Below are 24,205 nucleotides of genomic sequence, written 5' to 3'. Positions count from 1 at the left end.
GATATCAATTTTATGGGTATCAAATTTTTTAATTTCCCATCACTATTTTGTTTTTATTTTTTTAGTTATCATCTTTCTGTTTATATTTTTCTATTTAATATCGTTTTAAAAGTAAAAAAATTATTAAATTAGAAAGGTGTAATATTATTTTTTTTACAATTTTTTTAAAAAGTATTGAAATGAGAAAATTGAGAGACTTTTCTTTTTGAAAATGTTTTATAACTACTGACTGAAATAATTTATTATTGTTAATTATAATCTCTAGTATTTAAAGTTTTATTGTTAATCATAATCAATTACTTTGTGAAAAATATAAATTTTTATATATAGAGCAATGAATTATTTACACAACGTGAAAACATTTTTTATCAATATAATTAATTATTATTTGAATTAATTGATTAACTTTGAAACATGGAAAAATAAATTTTGATCAACATGATTGATTATTTGAGAACCAGTAAGATTCAAATTTGGTTCAGGTTGAGATAATAAAATCGAATATGAACTTAAAATCCTAGAAACAACATTGCTTACAAGGGGAAGGTTGTGTCAAATTTGATGTATGGATCCTATTGTTCAGTTATGCTGTTTCTTCTACCTATTAGTAGATTCTATTATTCTGACTTCCATTAACCATTATATCTGAAATCTGTAGGATTCACTGGTGCAGCTGTTTTCGTTCTTTCTGCCCTGTGGTTTATCTCATTTGGCTTGGCGCTTGTGATTCATCTATGCTGGGGATGAGCAATTAACATAGAGGGCAATTGATCTAATCACTCACAATAGATTTGTCAATCATTCACTGTTGCTGCTGCTTAAGTCTCTATTTCCATGTTCCCTTGTTAATTTGTTCATGGGATGCTTTATTTCCTCAAAATTCTCCTTGTTCTTTCCCCTTTACCATAGATATGGGAAAAAAATTCTTTAATAAGCTATTTGCATGATTCATAACCAATAATACAAATTCATGTAATTCGGTAACAGAATCTGTGAAAATGTTGAGATTTGGTTTCTGCACGATACATGTGAAATTTCTGTATACTGCTGCTAGCTCTAAGTTTTATTCATCACAGATTCAAGTGTGGATACTAAGTTTTTACAGTCCTTTCTGTCCTTGGATATCAGCACGCAATCCTCATGTAAGTATGTCTGTGTATGTCTATTGATATTGCGTTTGTTTATTGTTCTTCTAAGACTGAGATGATTTTTCCAAGACTATCAGGTTTTCAATTCAAGATTTTCTTACTCTTCTCTCTCAATGTTTCCTCACATCTGAGAATTTCTTCCTCTTTTTCTAACAATGTTTCTTCAAGTCAACTTGAGTATATATGAAATAACAAATTCGCAATTAATGAAAAATACGGAATCATCTCCTATTGATACTACCTGTATTAGGCTTTTGCTAGTATGTGCCTTTTGGAGGGGATCCATACTTCAGCTTCATGGTTAATACGAGATATTCTCCAAACCTGTTTTAATATTTTTGGTTAATGGGTAATCTTGTTTAAATTGCTTAAAAGTGGTTAGGTGGGGACATCTCTGTATATTCCCTACATTTATCATGCCCCATATATAAAAGGTCCTTGTTGTGTTCTACTGTCTGATTTTTTAAATGTTTTGCAGATTTGTTATCACTGGATGGTTACTTGTTGCAATTGCCACCACATTCATTCTTTGTGGAGGATTTATGTTTCTTAATAAATCATTATATCTAATAGTTCTCAGTTTAACCTATTAACACCCAATTATCTTTATGTTATGGGAATTTCTGTACGTTCAAAAGCTAACATTAACAACCAAACCTGATATGAGTAATTTATTTTATTACAGTGCAATTTCTTATACCTGTATGGCTATGGGAGAATGGATAGCAAATCCACACCGGATCCTCTCATAGTAATGTCCTTCCGTGTGTTGATCAGAGTATCACAAACAAAGCACTCTTCTAAAGTAAGGAAGTGGTCACCAACACTGCAAATGTTGTCAATGAGTTAATCTATAATGCTGCAAACCTAAATATAACCACAAGGTAGTCCTGGTTTCTAATGCCACCTTTATGCTACCCTTTTGACTCTCAGTTTCAAGAGCGTCAATGTAGAGATCAGGAGGTTTCTTTCGCCAATGTCTTGATAGTAATTTTCTTCATCACTTGGTTATTGAGCTTTGCCACTTGGTGGCTTTCTTTCCCCTTGCCCCCTCCAATAAAAGAATCCAAGTGTGTTGGTACTGAGAGAAATGTTAGTTCTTTTAAGCTTTGGATTCTCGGTAGAAGCTGAAGTGGTAAAAAATCAGATTGCTACGAACTCTATCTGCTTGTCAAACAATTTGTTTAATGGCAAAGTAAAACATTTTACATGTCACTATTTTTATTTTATTTCCCATGGCCCCATAGGAAATCTGATGAAAAGTAGTATCTCAATTGTTATAAAATTTTGTATTCTGTTCTAATTACGATTTCTGCTAATGATATACATAGAATCTCATTTAGTCTGTTGAATAACTTTGTACTACAGTTGGCAGGGTTCCATAGAGATTTACTTGCAGATAGTAGCTACATTGAATGAAAGCTATGCACATTACACCCACCTTTACTTAGCCTTCAGATTGCAATCTTGTCAAAAATGCATTCACAAAATTTACTTAAAGCTACTGTCCTCCATTTAACCAATACCTCAAGATTATCAACCTCAACATTAACAATGTAGGACTTGACCTAGTTTAGTTGGTGTTGTGCTCTGCCTTGTTCTTTGGATACTCTATGCAAACGGCCCCAAAGAAGAGAAGTGTTTGAGAAGTTATCCTTGCCAGAAACCACCACACATTTACCCTTGTCAAATGCAAATAGTGAAGTATAGAATGTAAAATTAAAATCAGTTGATAAAGGGAAGTAACAAAGGTGAGGCTGAACATTTTGTCCATATAAAAAGGCAATTTGATTTTGTTTTTAGGGCTTTAGATTCATGATGACAGCTAGTACCACACTTCTAATTTCAGCCATTTTAAACTTTTGAATATGCATTTACAAGAGAAGAGAAGACAGTGTTAAACACTGTCAATTGAATAACAAATGGTGTATTCAATACCACACAACAGCCATTGCATGAGATTAATATTCTAATAATCAGCTCTCCAACAAATCTTTCTACTTGTTCAAACTAACTCCCTCCCCAAAACAAACAAAACTAAAAGGATTTCATTAAAATCCCCTCCCCCTTAACAACTACTTATTCTTCATCGTCAAGCCAAGTTCCCCTGCCACAATAACAGTAGTAGCCATATCCAGAAACATGCCATGCTCCACCACCCCAGCAAGCTGCAGAATTGCTTCACTGGCAGCCTTCAAATCCCCAATACTCCTCTCGAAATACAAATCCACAATGAAGTTCCCATTGTCCGTGACAAAGGGCTCCTCCTTCTCCCCAAAAGTCCTAAGCTTGGCAACACACCCAGCCTCCTCAAACAGCCTGCGCAACCTCTCAGCAGTGAACCTCCAACAAAACTGAATAACCTCAACGGGCATGGCCAATCCACTTCCCCCTAAATACTTCACGAGCTTGGACTCGTCAACAATAACAATAAACTTCTTGCACGCGCTCTCCACCATCTTCTCCCTAAGGAGGGAGCCTCCGCGACCCTTGACGAGGTTGAGAAAAGGGTCAACCTCGTCGGCACCGTCGATGGCCAGATCGACGACGGGGTGGGACTCAAGATCGGACAGGGGGATGCCAAGGGAGAGTGCCTGCTCGTGGGTTATCTTGGAGGTGGGGATTCCGACAATGTCTTTGAGTTTGCCCTGGCGGAGAAGTTCGCCGATGCGGTCCACGGCGTGCTTGGCGGTGGAGCCAGTGCCGAGGCCGAGGACCATGCCGGATTCGACATACTCAACGGCCTTGTAGGCGGCGATCTTCTTGAGGTCATCTTGGGTGAGGATGAGGGAGGGGGAGGAAGGGAGGAGGAGACCGGCGTCCATGGCGGCCTTCTCGGTGGCGATGAAATGGGGGTAGGGAATGGCCATATGAATGGGTCCTCGAAATGGTTGAAAGACCTAAACTTGCCACGCCCAGAGGTTTAAACGTGTGGTGGAAGCAGAAAGGAGAGAGATAGCGTTGGAGGGTTAGAGAGGGTTGAGATTGATTGGGTATATATAGAGATGGGGTAATGGAGAAAAAACACTCTTTTTTGTGGTTTCAAGAGGAATTGACATGCGCAGTAAGGGGAGAAAGAGACAGAGACAAAGATATTCTACCATGGAATGCAGGCATGCAGCTTCCCAGCTTTTTTGGAGGGATAAACCTAAGCTATTTCTAATTTAATTAACTACACATAAATCTTATTATATAATTTTTAAACTTTAATTCAACCATAATAAACTCATAAGAGAGAAAACAGTGTAATATATTTACATTTTTTAAAATATAAGTTAGTAATTTGTCTCAATAAATTTCTAAGAAAAAATATAAAATTTATTTGAAAGAATTTAAATATTACAAAATCTTTGTAACAATTTTATTTTTAATTTATTCATAATTAACTTTAATACTTTTTTTATTCATGCGTATTTTTACTCAAAAAAATTACGTGACAAAATGTAATACAATGTTAAATAATTAATTGTTTTTTTACTATCTAAAAATAAAAACTATTAAGTTATATGATCGAGAGGCCGAGTATAACTGCAAGAAACTCTTCGTCTATAAAATATCATATGACTAATTTTTATATTGTACTAAGTTAAAAGGTTAAACATAAAAATATTAAAAATAAATTCAGTAAATAAAAATAATAATAAAAAAGATAAAAATAAAAAATAATATAAATAGATTACTTGATTAAGAAAAAGAAATCGAAAGAGCATGAAGAAACAAAAATATGAAGAGAAATATTGAAGTTAGTTATTTTTATTTTGTGGGAAAGCCTTTAATAACAGTTCCTAATATATATTAATTATATATATAGTGTTTTATTAATTATTAATATAATTTTATATTACAATAAAATAAATAATTGAAATAATAGAAAAATTTTAAATTTTGATATTTATTATTTTAAATATCATTTTTATTAATATTGAATACTAAAATTTTAATTTAAAATTAGTTTTAATTCTAATTTATATTTCTAAATTATTTTATATTATTTTATCACATTAATCAGATCACTCATAAATTTTAATTCATTTTTCATATATATTTTATATTTCTAAGTTTTTCAAATTAAAAAAAATTCCTTATAAGAAATTATACTGCAGATAATTACTGATTCTGATAATACTATTGAATTTTTTAAAAGAAGATCTACCATAAAAATTATACAATAATAAAACATGACTCAAATTCGTATAAAAGATAAAAGATTGAGAATTTGTAACTTCTCTTCTTCATATATTACAACTCTTACACTTTTAGTTAAAGTTCCCACATGCTTGAATTCGTAACACTCTTTCATGGTCAATGTTCAATGTTCAATGTTCCAAGTCTTCAATTTAAATTCTTCCATTTTCTGCATTTGAATGGAGCACATGCGAATCAGATTGTTGTGACACGATACCAATAACATTGTGCTCAATCAGATCATTATATAAAGCTGTTTAAATTTAATTTTAACCTTATATGTGTTTAATAATGTGAAACCAAAATTTTCATTTTTTTAGAGATAAAGAAGACATGAAATTGCTTTTCTTATTTTATTTTTCTTTTTTTTTCTTATTGATATTCGTATATCCTAGGCAACCAATGGCCATTCATTTTCCTTTTTTTTTAAATAAACATGGAGCTATTTTAATAATGTTTTTATTTATTTATTTTGCAGGACATATTCTTCTGATTGGTCAATGATTTTGGTCCACACCTTTGATCTCATCTTCATTTTTCTTCTTTTTACCAAAAACAAACAAATAAAAAGCTTGTTTGCAATATGTATTTTGTAAGGTACAGAAATATAATTATATCTTGATATTGGTAAAGGTGGATTGAATTTTTAATGCAAAATAATATTGAGTAAGATTGCATATGGCCACACAACTAAGCTAAACTATCCAAGAGAAGCAGTAATGAAAATATCTGCAAAAAAAAAAGGAATCCAAAGAAAATCAGTTGAAAATAAAAGAAGAAAAAATAAGTAAAAATATTCAACAAACAAAAATTTGTTTACTAAATAATTTACTTTAAAAAAAAAATAGACATCAAATGAAAAACTGTGATTTTTTTTTTGTTTTTGTTAACGGAAATCTTGATTAAACACCTTTGAAATGAGGCTACAAAATTCTCTCTACTATTAGTCACCGTGATGAATTCATCATAGGCTTTAAAGTTATTTCGGCCTTCATCTTTCGAATCAAAGCCCAATTTCGGCTTTAGTTGATGGCAATTTCTTCCTCCACCACCATATTTTATTTCTGCACCTCCATACTTTTTCAATTTCAAAACTACCCTCGTACAGAAGGTGAACGATTTGTTTTTTTTTTTTTATATTTGGGAAGATGGATGTTAATAAAATATGAAGAAAAACGCAAAGTTGCCATTTTACATATTTTACGGAGGTGCAGGAAGAAAACATGGATGTGCAGAAAGAAATTTCCTCAATTGAAGGAAACTTATATTAAACGAAAGACTCAGTAAAAATGACATATCGTTAAGGTGTTGTTTGGATGGGAAGGTGGCACTGTAGCGAAGACGAATGGGAGTGTGCCACCCACGTTTGCTTTTGTGGATGCAGAAGACTGAGGGTGCGGGTGAAGAGAAATCGGTAGTTTTTTTGGTTCCTTCATGCATTGAAGAAAAAAGAGAGAAAGTAATGTGGAGAGCCACGTAGGACGGTGCCAATGACAATACTACCCATGCCTTTTCACTCTGAAGCACACTGTGGCTACTCATTGGACCACGACAAAAATGGCACAGCAAGCATGAGATTCCATGCTTTCATACTTTGCATTGCGCTGAAATAGGAGCTTGTAGAGGGTCGTGAGTAAGTACATAGGTGATTCACTGAGTTTCGTCGTTCATCTATGAGCTGAGGTAAGGGTTTCAATTCATTTCGTTATAGTCATAATCGATTATGGGTGAAAAATAGCATGCACATAATCAACTATGCTATTTAAAATAGTTCATAATCGATTATGCTTAATACATAATCGATTATCTGAATTTTTTTTGACAACTTAATCGATTATGTGGGCTATGTTTTTCTGTTGATAATCGATTATCCTATAACATAATCGATTATTTTGATTTTTAAAGTGTAAACATAATCGATTATGCATGTTAAAGCTTTGGATAATCGATTATGTTGCTTTTTGAATTGTGGCCATAATCGATTATGCATCTTAAATGTGTGGATAATCGATTATGTGCTGTTTTAAACGGACTTCATAATTAGTTATGTTCATGTTTTAATTTTTTAATACATTTTTTTTCAAACACAGTCTGTTCTTGTTGAGAGTTAATTTCTGTTGTGATTTTGTTTGCTCTCTTGAGGTATGTGTGGTTTTTTTAAATTGTGTTGGATGTTTATTGTTTTTGGAATTTAATTTTTTAAAATTATTGTAAAGTAGTTATTGATGTTAATTAATTTGTAATTTTAAATGTGAATTGTTAAAATAGTCATGATACTAAACCAATTATTGTCTTTGAGTTTATTATTTATTTTTGTATTGTTATGTAAAAATTTTGTAATGTTTTGAATATTTGTTTTGTGCCATATGAATTGAAAATATGAATTGAAATTATAGGTGTGAATCTGTTTTGTTTAAATTTTATTATTAAATTATAGTTAAGATTTTTTTTAATTTTGTTAAGCTGTTAATGAATAATTTTTTTTATATGAAATTAAGAAATTTACAAAATAAAAATATTTATTTTAAATTATTATTTTTACAGAATGAGAATTATTATTTTTTACAAAATGAAAATATAAATTTCTAATGTTATGCTTTTAATATTTTTACCTTGTACATAGACATACGTTAATGTTATGAAATCTATATAATTTATTTCTCAGTTTTAAATTAATTTTTAAGTTATAATTGAAACTTACAATTATTTTAATTATCAAAATTATGTACAAAATTAATAATATTTTTTTGATTATTTTACACATATGGACAAAAAAGTATACTTTATTATTATATATATAACATAATGTAATAGAAATTAAATAATATAGGTTTAATTACCTTTTTCATCCCTATATTTATAGCCAATAGTCAATTTGGTACAGTGGTTTTTAAAAAATTTAATTTGGTCCGTAAGTTTTTTAAAATGTATTAAAAGGGTTCTTTCTGTTAAATATCACCAAACGGCGTTAAGTGGTGCTTTTGTGGCAGACACGTGTAAGTTACGTGGATTGTGCTTACATTACTTTGGTGAATAATTAGGGTTTAGGTTATTCAAATTGGGGATTTCGAACTTCTGATTTAGGGTTTCTGATACGAGGATGGCTCCCCTGGTTGGATTCTGTGGTGCGCTTCCCTGCTTCGATTCCATTCGGAGGTGTGCTCTCCTCATTCGATTTTGTTGTGCGATCGTGAGTTACGATGATGAGTTGCGTTCCCATGGTCGATTTGGAGGAGCGATTATGTGGTGCGGTCCAGAGGTGGTGAAGGGGCAGCGATTCCATTCGGTATGAGGGGAGTACACCTCCGAATCGAATAAGGGGAGCACACCTCCGAATCGAATCGAAGCAGGGAAGCGCACCCCAGAATCCAACCAGGGGAGCAATCCTCTTATTAGAAACCCTAAATAAAAAATTCGAAATCCCCAATTTGAATAACCTAAACCCTAATTCAGTATTCACTAAAGTAATGTAAGCACCATCCACATAACTTACACGTGTCTGCCACATAAGCACCACTTAACGCCGTTTGGTGATCTTTAACAGAAAGGACCATTTTCAATACATTTTAAAAAACTTAGGGACCAAATTGAATTTTTTAAAAACCACTGGACCAAATTGACTATTGGCTATAAATATAGGGACGAAAAAGGTAATTAAACCAATAATATAATACTAATTATTTTAATTAACTTAAATATTCTTTAAATTAATTAATATTTTATTTTCCTATTTATTTATATACAAGGATAAATTTGTAATTTTATAATTTATACTATTCAAAATATATTAAAATATTTTCACAACTATCACATCATTCAAGTTTTTCATTAAATTTTCTTCACACATCCACTATAACAACCCCCAATCCAAACATTATCAACTTTTTCCACACTTTCTTCACACTTCCACTTCTCCACACCCTCAACTTTTCACTCTCCACAACCTCTAATTCAAACAAAGCATAAACGAAATAGAGGTTAAAAGAATGACATAATCATTTATATCATTTATGTGATTTAATGAACCCTAAAAAAAACATAAATCTTGCTCTACACTTCATCATTTTGTCATTAGACGTTCTTAAAGAAAACATATGCTACGAACATTTTATGTGTGTCTTAAGGAGTTTTACGTTGATGTTGAATCTTTGAAATTTTTCTATATTTAGGTATTTTTGTCATTGACTATTGAATCTCGAATAGACAAAGATTGCATAAATTTTGCATGGTAGTATTTTCCTTTTTATGATTTTTTGTGCGTCTTGAACAATATATGACATTTTTTTTAATATATATATATATATATATATTTATTTAAACGTTGAAGCTTGAATATTTTATATTTAATTTTTTTTTGGTTGAATTACCTTATGACACCATCGTGTTACCGTTAGATGTTTTATAAGAAAATTTGTGATCTGATCTTATTTGCAAGTCCTTAAGTGTTGTAAATATTTATTGAAGGCAGTAATTATCATTAAGACAATTAGATAATATCATAATCATATACAGTAAAATTCAGAGTCTCATTTTGAAAACCTTCTATACACTGTTAATTTAAATTAAAAAACGTTCTCTGTTTGGATAAATCATAAACATTGACTGCATTTTAGAAACCTTTATTGTGTTAGGACTGCATTTCAGAAAACCTTTAATATTTGTATAATTTTATAATGTTGATACATATCCAACTCTGAAATAATATTTATTCCATTTGAAATGTTATTTCATTAATATAGAATCAAAAATACGATTAACTCTTGTTTTTGAAAACGTCTGTCCATATTTGAAATAGGAAAACTTTATAAAACCAGTTAATTAAGACGTTGAAGCATTTTCTTACTCAAAATAATTAATTAGAATCATTGTAGATTTTTGAAATGATTAAGGAACAAATAGAATAGAAATAATTTCTATCGCACGTTGGAAGGATTGAAGTATTTTCTCATAATTGAAGATAACGTGTAAGATAAGAAAACAAAGGAATCTTAGTTAATGTTATATGATGATTTTCTTCGAAAGGATTGAACATTGATGTAGTCTCAAAAATAATATTCAATGCGTTTTTTTTACACAAGTAAATTTTGGTAGGTAAATGAGAAAATCTAAACCAGTGAGCTATTTTACTTAACTTCAAGGTATTCAAAACCTTGATCTTTCAAGTATATTCTTTACCAAATTCTTGTTAGGAGGAGAAACATAACAAATATCGACCAAGGGAGAAAAAAAAATGGAGTTTTAGGAAGTTGAAACACATATGATTCACAAAGTACAAAATGTTTATTTTTAAAAAATTATAATTTGTGAGACAATTACAAGGATGCAGAATTAAACTATAATCAAACATCTTTTCACCCCAAATCACATTTTTTCTTATTTCGAACCCTAACACAAAACATTTTTTTTATAAAAAAACTTGAACATTTCAAAATTTGGATTTAAATAACCACACAATCAACAAATAAATATTTATTTATTTACCAAATTTTTATTTTTCTTGCAATAAGATTTAAATCGCTCAATATAAAACGTACCATATTTATCACTACAAGAAAATCATGAAATAGAAACTAATTTGTACAACCCAAAATAATTAGTTACAATAGTAACTAAATTATAGATCATTTTAAAAACTAAAAATAAATTTGGTTTTTAAATTAGTTTCTATTATTTTTTATTATTGTTAAATAATTTTTAAATTGGTATCTAATTAGCAACCAATGTTTTTGCTACCAAATGTAGAAACTAAATAATTGGTAGTTAAAACCTTGCTTAGATACCAATTTAGAAACTATTTAACAATAATAAAAAATAATAGAAATCAAATTTTTTTAGTTTATAAAATAGTCTCTATTTTAGTTCCTATTGTAACTAATTATTTTAGTATCTAAAAATTGGTTTATATTTCATGATTTTTTAACAGTATATAATTATGTTATCGTTCACGAATTTTACATTTCATAATTTTTTTGGCATTCTTCCTGTCAATTTTTTTAATTTGGACACATTTTATATTAATTTTTAACAAAATAATGATATGTTAAAAGAACGTTAAAAAAATCAAAATAGCATAATTTTATCACTATTTTTTTTTTTCAAAATGACAAGTATTCAGTTTGCTATTATATTGTTTTAAGGACCGATAGAATGATTACGGATTAAAATGTTTGATGAAAAGAATAGTTAAAAGAATTTAAAAAAAAAAAATGTAAAATGATGATAGTTAAAAGCTGCTGAGTGGTTACGCCCATGCGTTCCACGAGTTTGGATATTATAAAATATTGTATTAGAAAAATGTTATTATATACTTAATAATATAAATGAAAACACATTGAGTAACCCACATGTTTTTATGATAAAAAAATAATTTATTTATTATAATTATAAAATGAAAAACATTATTAAATTTATATACAAATAATTATAAATAAATAATTTAATAATTTTATCATAAGTATTTTTTTTAATTATTAATAATTAATTAAGTTAGAAAAATGAAAATTTGAAAGGTAAAATAATAAAATAAAATATATTAATAAAAATATGATTGATAATGAATTATGTATATACAAAATGATTAGGGAATTTCCTTTCTTAATAGTTATAAATGATTGATTAGAACCACTATTTTTTATTCAATCACGTAACATGTATTTTTTAATAATAAAATATTAAATTATAAGAGCAATGATCACATTTTAGAACTAAGTGATAATATATCATGTATGCAATTGTGTCGCATTTCTCATTATTTATATTAGTGGAAACATAAATACAATAGGATTTTTCTCTTTTATTCATTTGTATGATGATAGAAAATATAAATAATTTTTTTTTATGAATTTTTTTTCCTCTTATTTCATTGCTAGTTTTGAGATCGGAGAATGTGATGATGTTCACATTAAAATAATGATTTTATAAAAAATATAGTTGTTTGTGAGATTTTACTTGGAAACACAATACATTAATATTAATTTAAAAATTAAAAACTAATTTTATTTTTTAAATAATTCATATGAAATAAAAAAAAATCAATTATACTAATAAAATGAGATATATTAAATAAAAATAAATTTTTTAAAAAAAATTATGTAAAAAAAAACAGTTATAATGAAAAATCTCAGACAAAATAATAGATTCATGACAAATTTTGATAGAAATTATTAAAGTGCTGTGAGGATGTTTATATTAAAGAAATTTCATTATGTTTTAAAAAATTATAATTAATTGTAAAAAATTATGTCAATTCAGATTTTACAAGTGATTTAAATAAAAAGAGATATAACATTTTTATACTTGTAAAAGATATAATAATTTGATTATCTAAATTATGCAATGTGTACATAATAAGTTGTGGACATAACAACTACTGAAGAATAAAAGAAAATAATTCAGATTCAAATGTTTTGTTGAAAAAACTTGTATACTATAACGGAATGTCTTACAGAAAGAAATTTTATCTTTTTTATTTTAGAATAAAATACATACATATATGATACTATAATTTAAATAGTAATAAAATTCGTGTGTACCCAACATTTATAATTTTAATAAAAAACACTACATTTGAATAATAAAAAAAATAAATTCTAAAGTTCTAATTATTTTTATAAAAGACAACATCATTTTATTTTATAAATAAAATACTAACACAGAATAAAAAACGAATCTAGATAGAAGATTATTACTTAAAAAAAGTTATGAATTATGCCATTTGAAAACTATTTCAAACAAACATTCCATAATGGTAGAGAGAAGAAGAGTAAGGAGTAGAGAGAAGAAGAGTAAGGAGTGGAGTGAAGAAAAGAAAAATTAGGTTAAAATATATTATATTTTAAGAATATTTGTCTCATCTAAGGAGAGCACATGGTAATTATTGGGATGCTGAAATAATTGTCCAAGAAATAAAGAATAGTTTAAAAAATAAGTAGAAATAAAAAAGTTTGAACCATAAAGATGAAATCAAGAAAATTCAACGTCTATAAATCTCCCTCTCAGACGCAGTTTTACTCCAAACCGACAAATATTTCTCGCTTGTTTCACGTATTGCAACATGCACTACTAAAACTTTGCAATTTTTTCAAACTTTAAAACTTACAATATTACTTATGTAACTTTAAGCCAACATATACTTTGGATTATGTTTGAATTTTTGTTTGGAATTTCCAAAAACTCAATTTGAAAAAAAAATAAAATTTTATACCCATGTTAAGTTATTCTCAACATTACTGTTACGTTGCACTTGAAAAGTCAGTTTTGTAAAAGAAAGAATATATAATTACTTTTACAAGCTCAAATTCCAAACTTATGTTTAAGTTTTTTTTAATCCAAACATGAATCATGCGTTGAAACACAAAATTTATAATGTAATTTGAAAAGAATTGTTTGACAACTTTAAACAAAAATTGCATTATTTAATTACGGCGATGAGTTATTTATTTAAATAATATGGCTGAATCGTCTAAATAGTAGACATTAAATATGGTATATTTTATAGTTATAAAGATTAGTTATTTTATTAATATATTTTGGTAAAAACAACAGTTGGGAATTATAGATAGGGGTTGTTGTTGGTGTTTAAAATTGAAACGGAGTCTCTTCCGGGGAGTTAGAAAGAGCAGAGAATCGTAACTCCGCCGGTCACTGCAATCTCTCTCTGTCTCTCTCTACCGGTTGCAGGTATGGCAAAAAGATTATCCCACGCGCTCCTCATGGCAGTGATCGCTCTGTTCTGGGCGCGTGCATGCACGGCGAAGGAGAGCGTGTACGAGGTGCTCCCCAAGTTTGGGCTCCCCAGTGGTCTGTTACCGGACTCCGTCACCGATTACACGCTGGACGAGGAGGGTCAATTCGCCGTCGCTTTGGCGAAGCCCTGCTACATACAGTTCGAGTACCTGGTGTACTACGAAAAAAAAATCACCGGCAAACTCAGCTATGGCTCCATCACGAATCTGAAGGGCATCCAGGTGCAGCGCCTTCTCCTCTGGTTCAACGTCGACGAGATCAGGGTCGATTTGCCCCCTTCCAGCAACATCTACTTCCAGGTTGGCATCATCAACAAGAAACTCAGCGTTGACCAGTTCAAGACCGTTCATTCCTGCCGCAAATCACTCTCCTCCTCTTCCCCTTGCGCTCAACGCCGAATTAAGGTTCTTTTTTCTTCTTTCAACCCTCCTTTTTTCCGGAACTCTGGATTAGCTTTAATTGGATGTTGTTTTCTCCCCTCTGTTGGGCTCTTATTGGTTTCATGAGATGTATGTGATCAAATTCAGCGTTTATAATTGGGTGTGTGTTTAATAGATGTGTATATCCACATGGTTAGGCTTTTCATCTCAGGTCCAGGGAAAGATTAGGAGATATCAGTTAAGGTTGTGTTTGGTAAAAACATAAGTTAGCTTAAACCTCTCCAACTGTGACTTCTTAACATTAAATCAAGTTTTTGCATAATGTTACCATTGGAGTGCTCCAGACTGTATTCCACGGGTAACAATATTACCATTGTAGAAGAACTCAAAGGAAATCAAATTGGGTGGTCCATTGTGAGATGTTAACAACTCAAAATGAGTTCTGCTGGAGAAAAATGTGAGTTCTAAAATGAGATAGATGTTGATAAAATTGGTTAATATATATTGAATGACATACAATAATATATAATATATTAATTATTTTCATAATCTGTTACGAGTATTGCTGCTAGCTTTTCTATTGTAGATACAAATTAAATATTTAATGTAGTATTATATGAAAATAAACTAGAAGATTCGAAAATATGTGTGTTTCAAACAAATCTATTCTGGTCAAACGTGTTTGTATGTTTTTGGAGTAACTTACCAAACAGACTTCAACCCTTTAAATGGGATTCTGTATCTTAACTGCAGGGTTACCCAAAAAATAAAACTAAACTGGTATTTTAGAAGGTGTGGGAATTGTCTCAATGCAGTCTATGTACGCCCTATGGGCAATACAAGGAACCGTGAAACGAATCTATTTGATAGTGGTACAACATTGAACAATACTGTTGGGAAAGGCTCCAGTTGCCCTTCCATAGTTCCTTGTCTTATAAGCAGTTTCTGCTTATATTAATCGCTCCTTAATTTCTGAGGCAGCCTCTAATTATGCCGACAAGGGGAAGTAATGGTACAGATTATAGAGTTCTGTTCTGTCTCCTGGGTCAACTTTGAATACATAGTAACTCTTGAAATATTAGGACTCCTCAATCCTTATAGTCTCTCATGATATGCCCAAAAGGCTCACGAGGGTGCATATTGGATCTCTAGTTTGGGTTCAATCTGGTGGCACATGTCCAATAACTTTTACATCAGGAATGGTCTGTGTGTAATGCAGGGTGTTATATGTCATGAATTGAACCTCTGCTAAATGCTTAAGCCTTTGCTAACCTCTGTGTCTGAGGGTAAACACTATTGATCATACCATCTGATATGAGTATTGTTTCTAGCTTTTCAATAATCTGTTACCTTTGTAAATGAACAATCAACCTCTCAAAACAAAACTACGTTTCTCCACAAATTTGTTGGTATGGTCGTATAACTTAATATTATCTGCATCTTATTTTCCCTGCATATTTCCTGCTCCCTTTTAGTCTTGGTATTTTTTTTTCTTAAGCAGTCAGAAAAACTAACTAGTATAAATCTTTTGCAATTTTGTACTTGCAGCTTCCTGCTCCAGTAGATGAAATTCCAATGCTTCTCACGGAGTAGATCCCGTTTCACACGTATGGCATAATAGAACGAAGTTTTAAGATGTTACTGTGCCTCCATTACTGAGTATGGTTGCTATGTGTTATTTCTCACGGGAGACTCTTATGAAAATATATTATGTACATATTTAAGTTGAGACTTAAACTTCAAGTCTGTTGCAGAAGTTTCTGTTTCTGATCACATTTAAACGTGCTTAATAATGAATGGCAATGTCGGGTCTTGCAAAAATAACAGCTTTTTGCATGCTATCCCTGCATCACCTTGTCACCCTGAATTATTTTCTACGTGATCTTTTTCTATGTGGGTTGAATGATTACTTTCCCGACTTGCTAGGGATTGAACATAATCTAAACCACTGTAACGTCATCATCTTTATCAAGTGTTTCCTTGAAGTTTAATACGTAATGAGTAATATGATATACTAATTGTGGCATGCTTCTTTTGACTGCATGATGACACACACACAATTTTTGGTCAGGATGCTACTACTATTGTATCTTTTCATATTTAAAAGAATGCAAATCCATCTTTCTCACTGTTTACAAATCTGAAGAATAAAATGATCATATTTGTATCGCAAAATAGAAGAAAATGATAAAATAAAAAGGAAAAAAAAAATGATTACCTTAAGTAAGTTGTAAGCAAAGTTAAAAATATAGCTTTCGCGTCTTGCACCATTTGACGTGATTTTAGATCCAGACTTACAGAATTAACCTGTGCCAAAAAACAAATCTTGTGGATCATAGCGAAATTCTAGTTTCAATCAACAAAATTTAATTTCCGAACGAGGAATACTAACTTCAGATCTTCTGCCATTTTATGGGAACAACAATTACACTACTATTTTAGGTTTAAGATATTTGGAACTAAATTACAACAAGCCTATTTTAATTCTCTGTAGGAAAAATCAATCAAATGAGCTATAATCTGATTTTACTAAAGTTAATTTATGAATTTTCAATAAATATGTACTTTACAAACTTCTTTTCTACGGTTTTGATTATGTTGCGACAATTTTATTGTTCGGACAAGGGTTAATTCCATTTTGAGGTCCTTCTAAATTATTTTTTGTATGATTATATCTCAACTTTGGTGAATGCATTGGAGAAAACGTAGATCAAGTTCCCTATATCTTCATTTTTAAGTTATTTAATAAAATGATAAGTAAATGCTTTTTTCTTTAAATTATAAAATGTGTCTATTACATCATATAACATCGACTCATCTCACTCTCCAATAGGGTACAAGTAATTCCAATTGAGTGCAGAATAATTTTTTTAACCCAATTTAATTATAATTGAGTTATCTGGTTGAATAATTAAAAAAATCATTCAAGTGCTCCTTACCAAGATTTAACAAAAAGCAACTTACAACTCCCACATCATAAAAAAAATGCTTGATTTTGTACAAAAGGCTACGTATTGCAGATGAATAAAACACCTTGGTGATCTCTTGCTTATCTTCACTTGTTGGACAATGCTTTTTACACAACTTCATTTGCTCATCAAGTGTAACATTCATTGGCTTTGTTGTGTTAAGGACTTTTCAATGTATTTTTCTTGAGACAACCATAATAACCTATAGTTTCTTCCCATCTTTATATTTAGTTATTTATAATAAACCTTTTTATTAAAGTTTTCTTTATATTGTTATTCAATCTTCTTCTTGTCATCATCCACAATCAACATGTTCTCTACATACAACAACAATATGGTGAAAATCATTATCACTATATCTTTTTATGAATACATAATGATTGATTAATATTGTTTTTAAAAAATTGTGCTTAGTCATAAAAGATTTAAACTTCTTATATCATTGTTTAGGATCTACTTCATAACATAGTGACTTTTATTCAAATGACACATCAACTCCCTTATCTGGTTCTTTAAATCATTTTGGTTGTTTGAGGTAAATTTCTTTTTCTAGTTTTCCATTAAGGAATATAGTCTTTACATTAAGTTGTTCAATCTTTAAATCTAGGCAAGGTGTCAGACCTAGAAATACCCTTATAGAGGGTGTCTCCACCACTGGCGAGAAAATATTTTCTTAATTTATGTCCTTTTTCTGCTTACAAACCTTTACTGCAATTTAGTCTTTATATTACGAGTACGTTCTCTCTTCTTCAAACTTTAACTTGTATATCCACTTGTTCTTTCGTGGTTGTTTCCTTTAGATAGCTCCATAAGCTCATAGTTTCACTCTCATGCAACAAGGTCATCTTCCCATTCATGAATTTGATTCAAACTTCTTTATCTTTTCTCTCCATATAGCTTAATCAAAACTTTGTGGTTCACCATCCACAATTAGTTTAACATATTCATCTTATGAGTATCTACTGAAAAGACGTTTATCTCTTAAAGATTGTTTTAACACAAATTGCATTTGATCTTCTTTCATTAATCAGTGTTTTAAATCCATTTGACAATTAAGATTCGTTTACTCTTTAAAATTTATTTGAGAATGTGATAACTAAGGGTTTGTTTGAGTAGGAAAAATTGACTTTGAGGATTATCTCCTCCTAATATTTTGCTTGTAGGATGATTTAACACATCATCATTGCTCGCCTTGGATTTTTTTTGTCCATTATCATTGAAGTTCCTTAATCATATGATTTTCAAATAACACTTTGTCTCTACTTCTAACAATCTTCTTCTTTACATGATCCTATAGTTTATACCCAAACTCATCCTTGGAGATCTAAGGTATATACACTCCTTAGTCTTAACATCCAACTTTATTCTTTCATCCTTGCGTACATAGAAAAATACTTTGCATGTGAAGACTTTCAAGCTGTTATAAGAAGCTTTCTTCCTATCTCATTATTCCTATGGAATTCTTCCTTTCAAAGGCTGAGATGGAGAGAAATTTACAATGTCATTGTCGTCTTCAGAGCTTCACCCTAAAAGAACTTAGGGAGGTTTCCATGATTTAGCATGCATTCACCTTTTTTTTTCAATAATTTGTTTTATTTTTTCAGCCACTCCATTTATTTGAGGAGTCTTTGGAAATGTCTTCTCTAGTTTGATATCATGTCTTTGAAAATATTTCTCAAGAACACCACGATATTGTTTACCATTGTCACCTTTTTTTATTCTCATGCTCTACCAAGGCTAGAAACTTCATGAAAATATGAAAAACTTGGTCATTAGTTTTTAACATATATACCTAAAATCTTCTGTTAGTATCAATAAAGGTTACAAAATAATATGCACCTCCAAGATATTTTCCAGACGAAGCATAAATGTATGAGTGAATAAGTTCACTAACTTCCTTCCTCCTTGAGGGATCGTCTATTTTGTAGTGATTACAATATTTGTAATTACAATTAAATAGTGATTACAATATTTCAATTGTTTCCCACTTATTCCATGAACATAGAAAGTTCCAATGAATGTAATAGTAATTTTTTAAATAAAATACATAGTAGAAAGTTCATAATCATTGTAAGACTGTAATAATTAACTCAGTTAAATAATTATATTTATAAACTTCAAAAAAATTCACTAAAATATGATTTAGTGTTTCTAGATACATATTATATTACAAGGTCTTAACAAAATCTCCCAACTCTCATATAATAATTGAGTAAAAGCACTTGCAATTCATCATCCACATTCATTTCAATCTTAGTTAGTTACTTGACCAAGTGTTTGAAATTATTTGTGTCCTTTATCATGCTTAAATCATCCTTATATTCCATTTTCACCAATTGTTTGACAAAGTCTATTTTATTTATGTTTTTTTTTTCTTTTGAATCATAAATTCTAGCTTAGACTATAACTCATAAGCATTAGTGTACATCGACACATGCTTAAATAGACTTATATGATTATACTTATGAATAATAACCACAACTTTTCAATTCAAAAGTTCTTATTCTTTCTAAACCTTCTTCGATGATTTCATGTTACATGTTATATGTTCATGTAACTCTTACAAAATAAACTATCTTCAATCATGAATTTTGAATATGAGTAAACTTCTTCCATATAGAGGTATGCTCCCAAAAATAAGAGAGTTCTAATACAACTATTGAAAAATTAAATTGTTTATGTGAAAACAAATTTTTTTTCCTATCTATATAGCTTAAAACATGAGAATAATAATAATAAAGAGAACAAATAACATACATATTATTCTCAACTTAAAAAACACATGAGATAAAGAACTTCATAGAACCAAGAGCTATAAAAAATTTTCTTTTTTCAAAAGAATAGTACAATCACTCACCTTTCTTTAAGTAACTTGCAACAATCTTGCAGAAAATGATAAAATATCTCTTAATTGGTTATAAACTCACTACTACTTTTTCACTTACAAAGTGACTTTTTATAATATTATTGTATATCTTTCTTATTCTCTAGTTATTATAGATTGAAACCTTTCTATTAAAACTACAAATAGACATTAAATGTACTTCAATAATAAATGTACATGCTGTTAAAAGTTAAGAAAATAATTTCAATATCTTAAAATAAAATATCTTCTTAATTTTAATATATAGAAATTGCTTCTTTTGATTGAGTGATATTTTCAACAATTTGAAGTGTAAAAGGACAACTAATGGAGACACTTAAGCTAGGTACAAGAAATGCAGGGCTGATTCTTTACGCAACGCCCCAATGTCTCTTTACATTTTCTTAATTTAAAAAATAAAATTAAAAATTATCACTATCTGGTTAGAATATGTACAATTTGCAATTTTAGATTTGATAATCCATAAACATCAACAAAACTAAAAATACATCATAAGAAATATTAATATGGGAAATTCATATTTTACTTTGGGTAGGAAGAAAATTATGAATTGCAAAATGGTTTATCCGTATTGTAATTCACGTTAACCTTTTTTTACATAAACAATTTACGGCAATTGCTTATTAATTAACTGCAACTTTATTTTAATATTTGATTGTTATTTAATTGGAATGACTTTCAAAGGATTGTTTGGGAGAAAAACAAAATGAAGAATGAGTCATACAAGACTTGTGGAGTCTACCCACATAGTTGAATGTTTGAAGGTTTGTGGATAGTCTTTTTTTTAATGAGATTTTTATTTTCCAATTCTATTATGGTATTTTATTTCCAAAATACAAAGATTTATTCCAAAATTCATTTTCTGAAATATATTTCTTAATTCCAAATTTTCAGACAATTTAAAAATTTTAAAAATTGGTTGAGTGTAGGTCTAAAAATGATTGAGTGCACGAAACAATTGCATAGAAGATATTTGGAGTTTTTTTTGTTCATGAATAGACAACAATTTAGGGATTTATGAAAGAGAAATTCTACAAGAAATTCGACATGATTATTGAAGATTGTTGGGGTCCTTGAAAGGAATATTACCATCATGACTTTAGTTTTACTAGAAGAGGAGGTAATATAGTAGCTTAGGAAAACTCTCTTTTTTATGTAAAAGCCACAATTTGGCTACAGAACTTGTCTCCTTTATATTGTCACTTTTCTGAATTTCTTTTACCGAATATTTGTGTGTGTATATATAAATTCTTCTTATAATATTAATTATTTAAAGGTTATTATTTAGGCAAATTCTTCTTGCACCAATATTTTTAAACCTGCATCCAACACAATTTTAAAAATTTAAAAATATCATTTATTTTAAAATTTGAAAATAATACATTGTAGAAAAATAAATCTGGAAATTCAGAAAAAAAATCAAAAACTCATTTCAGATAAAAAAAATCCGCAATAAAAAAAATCATTTTGAAAAAAAAATCTAAAAACATATTCGAGAAAAGGAGTCTAGAATGTATTTTTATATACCCATTTTTTAATGAAATTTTCGTTAATTTTACGGAATTGGTAGGCACTGATGTGCCTGTGTATCCGCATTTTTTATTTTTTTAGTATTTTTTTATTTTCAAAAACAATTTCTCTTAATAACATTAAAATGAGAAGTTAAAGAGTAGTTTGTATCCGCATTTTTTATTTCTTTTTCTTTAGTATTTTTTTATTCTTCAAAAACAATTTCTCTTAATAAGATTAAAATGAGAAGTTAAAGAGTATACAGTTAAAGAGTAGGTTAATAAAATAGTGAAGAGCGGTAATTAAAAGTTACATATGGTAAAGAGAATGAATGAATTTTCAAAATTTAAAATTCAAAATTGCTATTTGAATTCAAAACCGTCTCTCATAGAAAATAATTAAATAGAATTTGAGTTTCATATTTTTTTATAATTTTTAATATTTTATTAATTATGGGTAAAAATATATGTATTTGGTAATAGTTAAAATTTATTTAAAACTTAATTAAATAGAATTTGAGTTTCATATTTTTTTTAATAATTTTTAATATTTTATCAATTATAGGAATTAAACCAATATTTTTTATTAGGTCTATAAATAACCAATAATATATGACAATCATTACAATACATATGACACCATTAAACAATAAACCAACAAAAGAAGAAAATGCAATGAAATCTGCTTCTTATCTTCACCTTGGACCCTTGGACCTGTATAGAGACTCGTTTAAATTGTTCCCATCTTTCGCACCCAAATCTAATGTTCCTTCGTGTTAGAAACTTACAATTTAGGGAGTGAGCGCAACAACGAAATATAACATGTAAAACATAGATTTAAGAACACGATGACATACCTTCTCTACATAATGCTCTCTGGTGAGCAAACCTATTTTGAATGTGGTCTCTAAAATCATAACTTTATGAAAAGTTGAGATGATTTCAAAAATCAAAACCTAAAAGAAGAAAATATAGAGGAAGAGCAAAGATAAAGAAATGGTGATGACAGAAATCTTAAAAATCAAATTAGAAGTAACTTTTCCATAAAATATGAGGAAATGAGAATATAGTTTAGTTAATGCTCCGTCTTGTTGAGTCCTTCTTATCCCTCTAGTCACATGTTTTCATCACAATTTTAGAAGACAAATTAGTGTTTTACAAATTGAAATGCATATAAAGAGAATTACCAACCGCGCAACTTTTTTGAGTCTTTTCGTTCCCTCTAGTCACAAACTTCAATTACAATTTCATGAAACAAATGTCAAATTAGGGTTTCACAAAGATTAATCAAAGAAATATGATTTTACATGAAAGTGAAAAGAAAGTGAGAAGTATGGTAAAAAAGAATGTGTTATGTGTAGTGGAGAGAGATAGTGGGAAGTAGGTACCTATATATAGGAGAGAGAAAGTGAAAAGTAGGATATGTGGGTTATGTGTAGTGGAGAACCATAAAATCTGTTTCTTAAATCAATTTTAATAAAAAAAAAATATCAGTTTAAATCAGAAAAGTAACGTATCAAATCTCCACTCTCCTACTAAAGTGGTCCACAAAATATTACAAATATCTTTAATTTTTTATTTAATAGAGAAGAAGATCTCTAAAACAGAAAAGTAACTAATTAATCTCTCCACTCTCTCCACTATATTCATTCTCTCCACTCTCTCCACTATCTTCATTCTCTCCACTCTCCAGTTAAATAATAACAAATAAAATAAATTTTAAAATTAAAAAATTATTTTATCAATTATTGAAATTATAAAATGTCCAAATAACCAAAATAAATTAATACAATAAATTATTAAGTAAGGATAAAATGGAAAAAAAAAATTAAAAGCAGTTAAGAGGAGAATAAGAAATGACACAATAACCATAATACAATAATAAAATTAAATATTAATATAAGGATAAAATAGGAAAAAAAATTAAGAGCAGTTAAGAGGGGAATCCCTTTTTTTTATATATATATATATAATATATAGGTATAGATTATTTATTATCTATTGTTAATTAAGTTGATTCTACTTACATTACTATATTTTAATAAATAAATTATTATATTTTAAACATGTCGAACTATGTTTAAATGATGATACTAAATCTATTTTAAGAGTTAAAAATAATTATAATATCATATTTGTGTGGAGTTCACGTTAGCTAATAATGAAAATGTTTAATTGTAATTGTCCATGTATTTTATAAAATCTACAATTGTAACCGTTCATTTAAGGTTTTCTTTAACTTTTAAGATCAACTGTCCAAATTTAGTAAATTGACTGAAGAGAAATAAAATTAAAAGAAATTTTAACTCTTGCATTTTTTTTTAAATTTTTTAATGAATTAATATGGAATTCTGTTGGAAACTCCTACTTACCGACGAATTTGTGA

General features: G+C 29.1%; 2 protein-coding genes and 1 long non-coding RNA gene across 4 annotated transcripts; 2 read left to right on the top strand and 1 right to left on the bottom strand.

Annotated features, from left to right (window-relative positions):
* Window positions 1-392: 392 nt before the first annotated feature.
* LOC137812095 (uncharacterized) lies at window positions 393-2,422 on the top strand. Of its 2 annotated transcripts, XR_011081232.1 has the most exons (3): window positions 430-563; window positions 659-1,142; window positions 1,834-2,422. It is a non-coding gene; the product is annotated as an uncharacterized lncRNA (long non-coding RNA). The 2 variants fall into 2 exon arrangements; XR_011081231.1 differs by having other exon boundaries at window positions 393-563; window positions 659-2,422.
* A 569-nt stretch (window positions 2,423-2,991) lies between these two features.
* On the bottom strand, window positions 2,992-4,247 carry LOC137812092 (probable ribose-5-phosphate isomerase 2). Its single transcript, XM_068613987.1, has one exon. The coding sequence runs from the start codon at window positions 4,016-4,018 to the stop codon at window positions 3,224-3,226; it is 795 nt and encodes a 264-aa protein (XP_068470088.1). The 5' UTR covers window positions 4,019-4,247; the 3' UTR covers window positions 2,992-3,223.
* Window positions 4,248-13,585: 9,338 nt separating this feature from the next.
* Window positions 13,586-16,325, top strand: LOC137812091 (uncharacterized). The gene is made up of 2 exons (XM_068613986.1): window positions 13,586-14,482; window positions 16,007-16,325. Exons 1-2 carry the CDS (start codon window positions 14,015-14,017, stop codon window positions 16,049-16,051), a joined length of 513 nt encoding a protein of 170 aa, XP_068470087.1. The 5' UTR covers window positions 13,586-14,014; the 3' UTR covers window positions 16,052-16,325.
* The last annotated feature ends 7,880 nt before the right edge of the window (window positions 16,326-24,205 follow it).

This window comes from Phaseolus vulgaris, chromosome 2, assembly GCF_000499845.2.
Source record: "Phaseolus vulgaris cultivar G19833 chromosome 2, P. vulgaris v2.0, whole genome shotgun sequence".
Classification (NCBI taxonomy): domain Eukaryota; kingdom Viridiplantae; phylum Streptophyta; class Magnoliopsida; order Fabales; family Fabaceae; genus Phaseolus; species Phaseolus vulgaris.
Note: the sequence above shows the minus strand (reverse complement) of the source record. Positions and strands in the feature narration are given on the sequence as shown.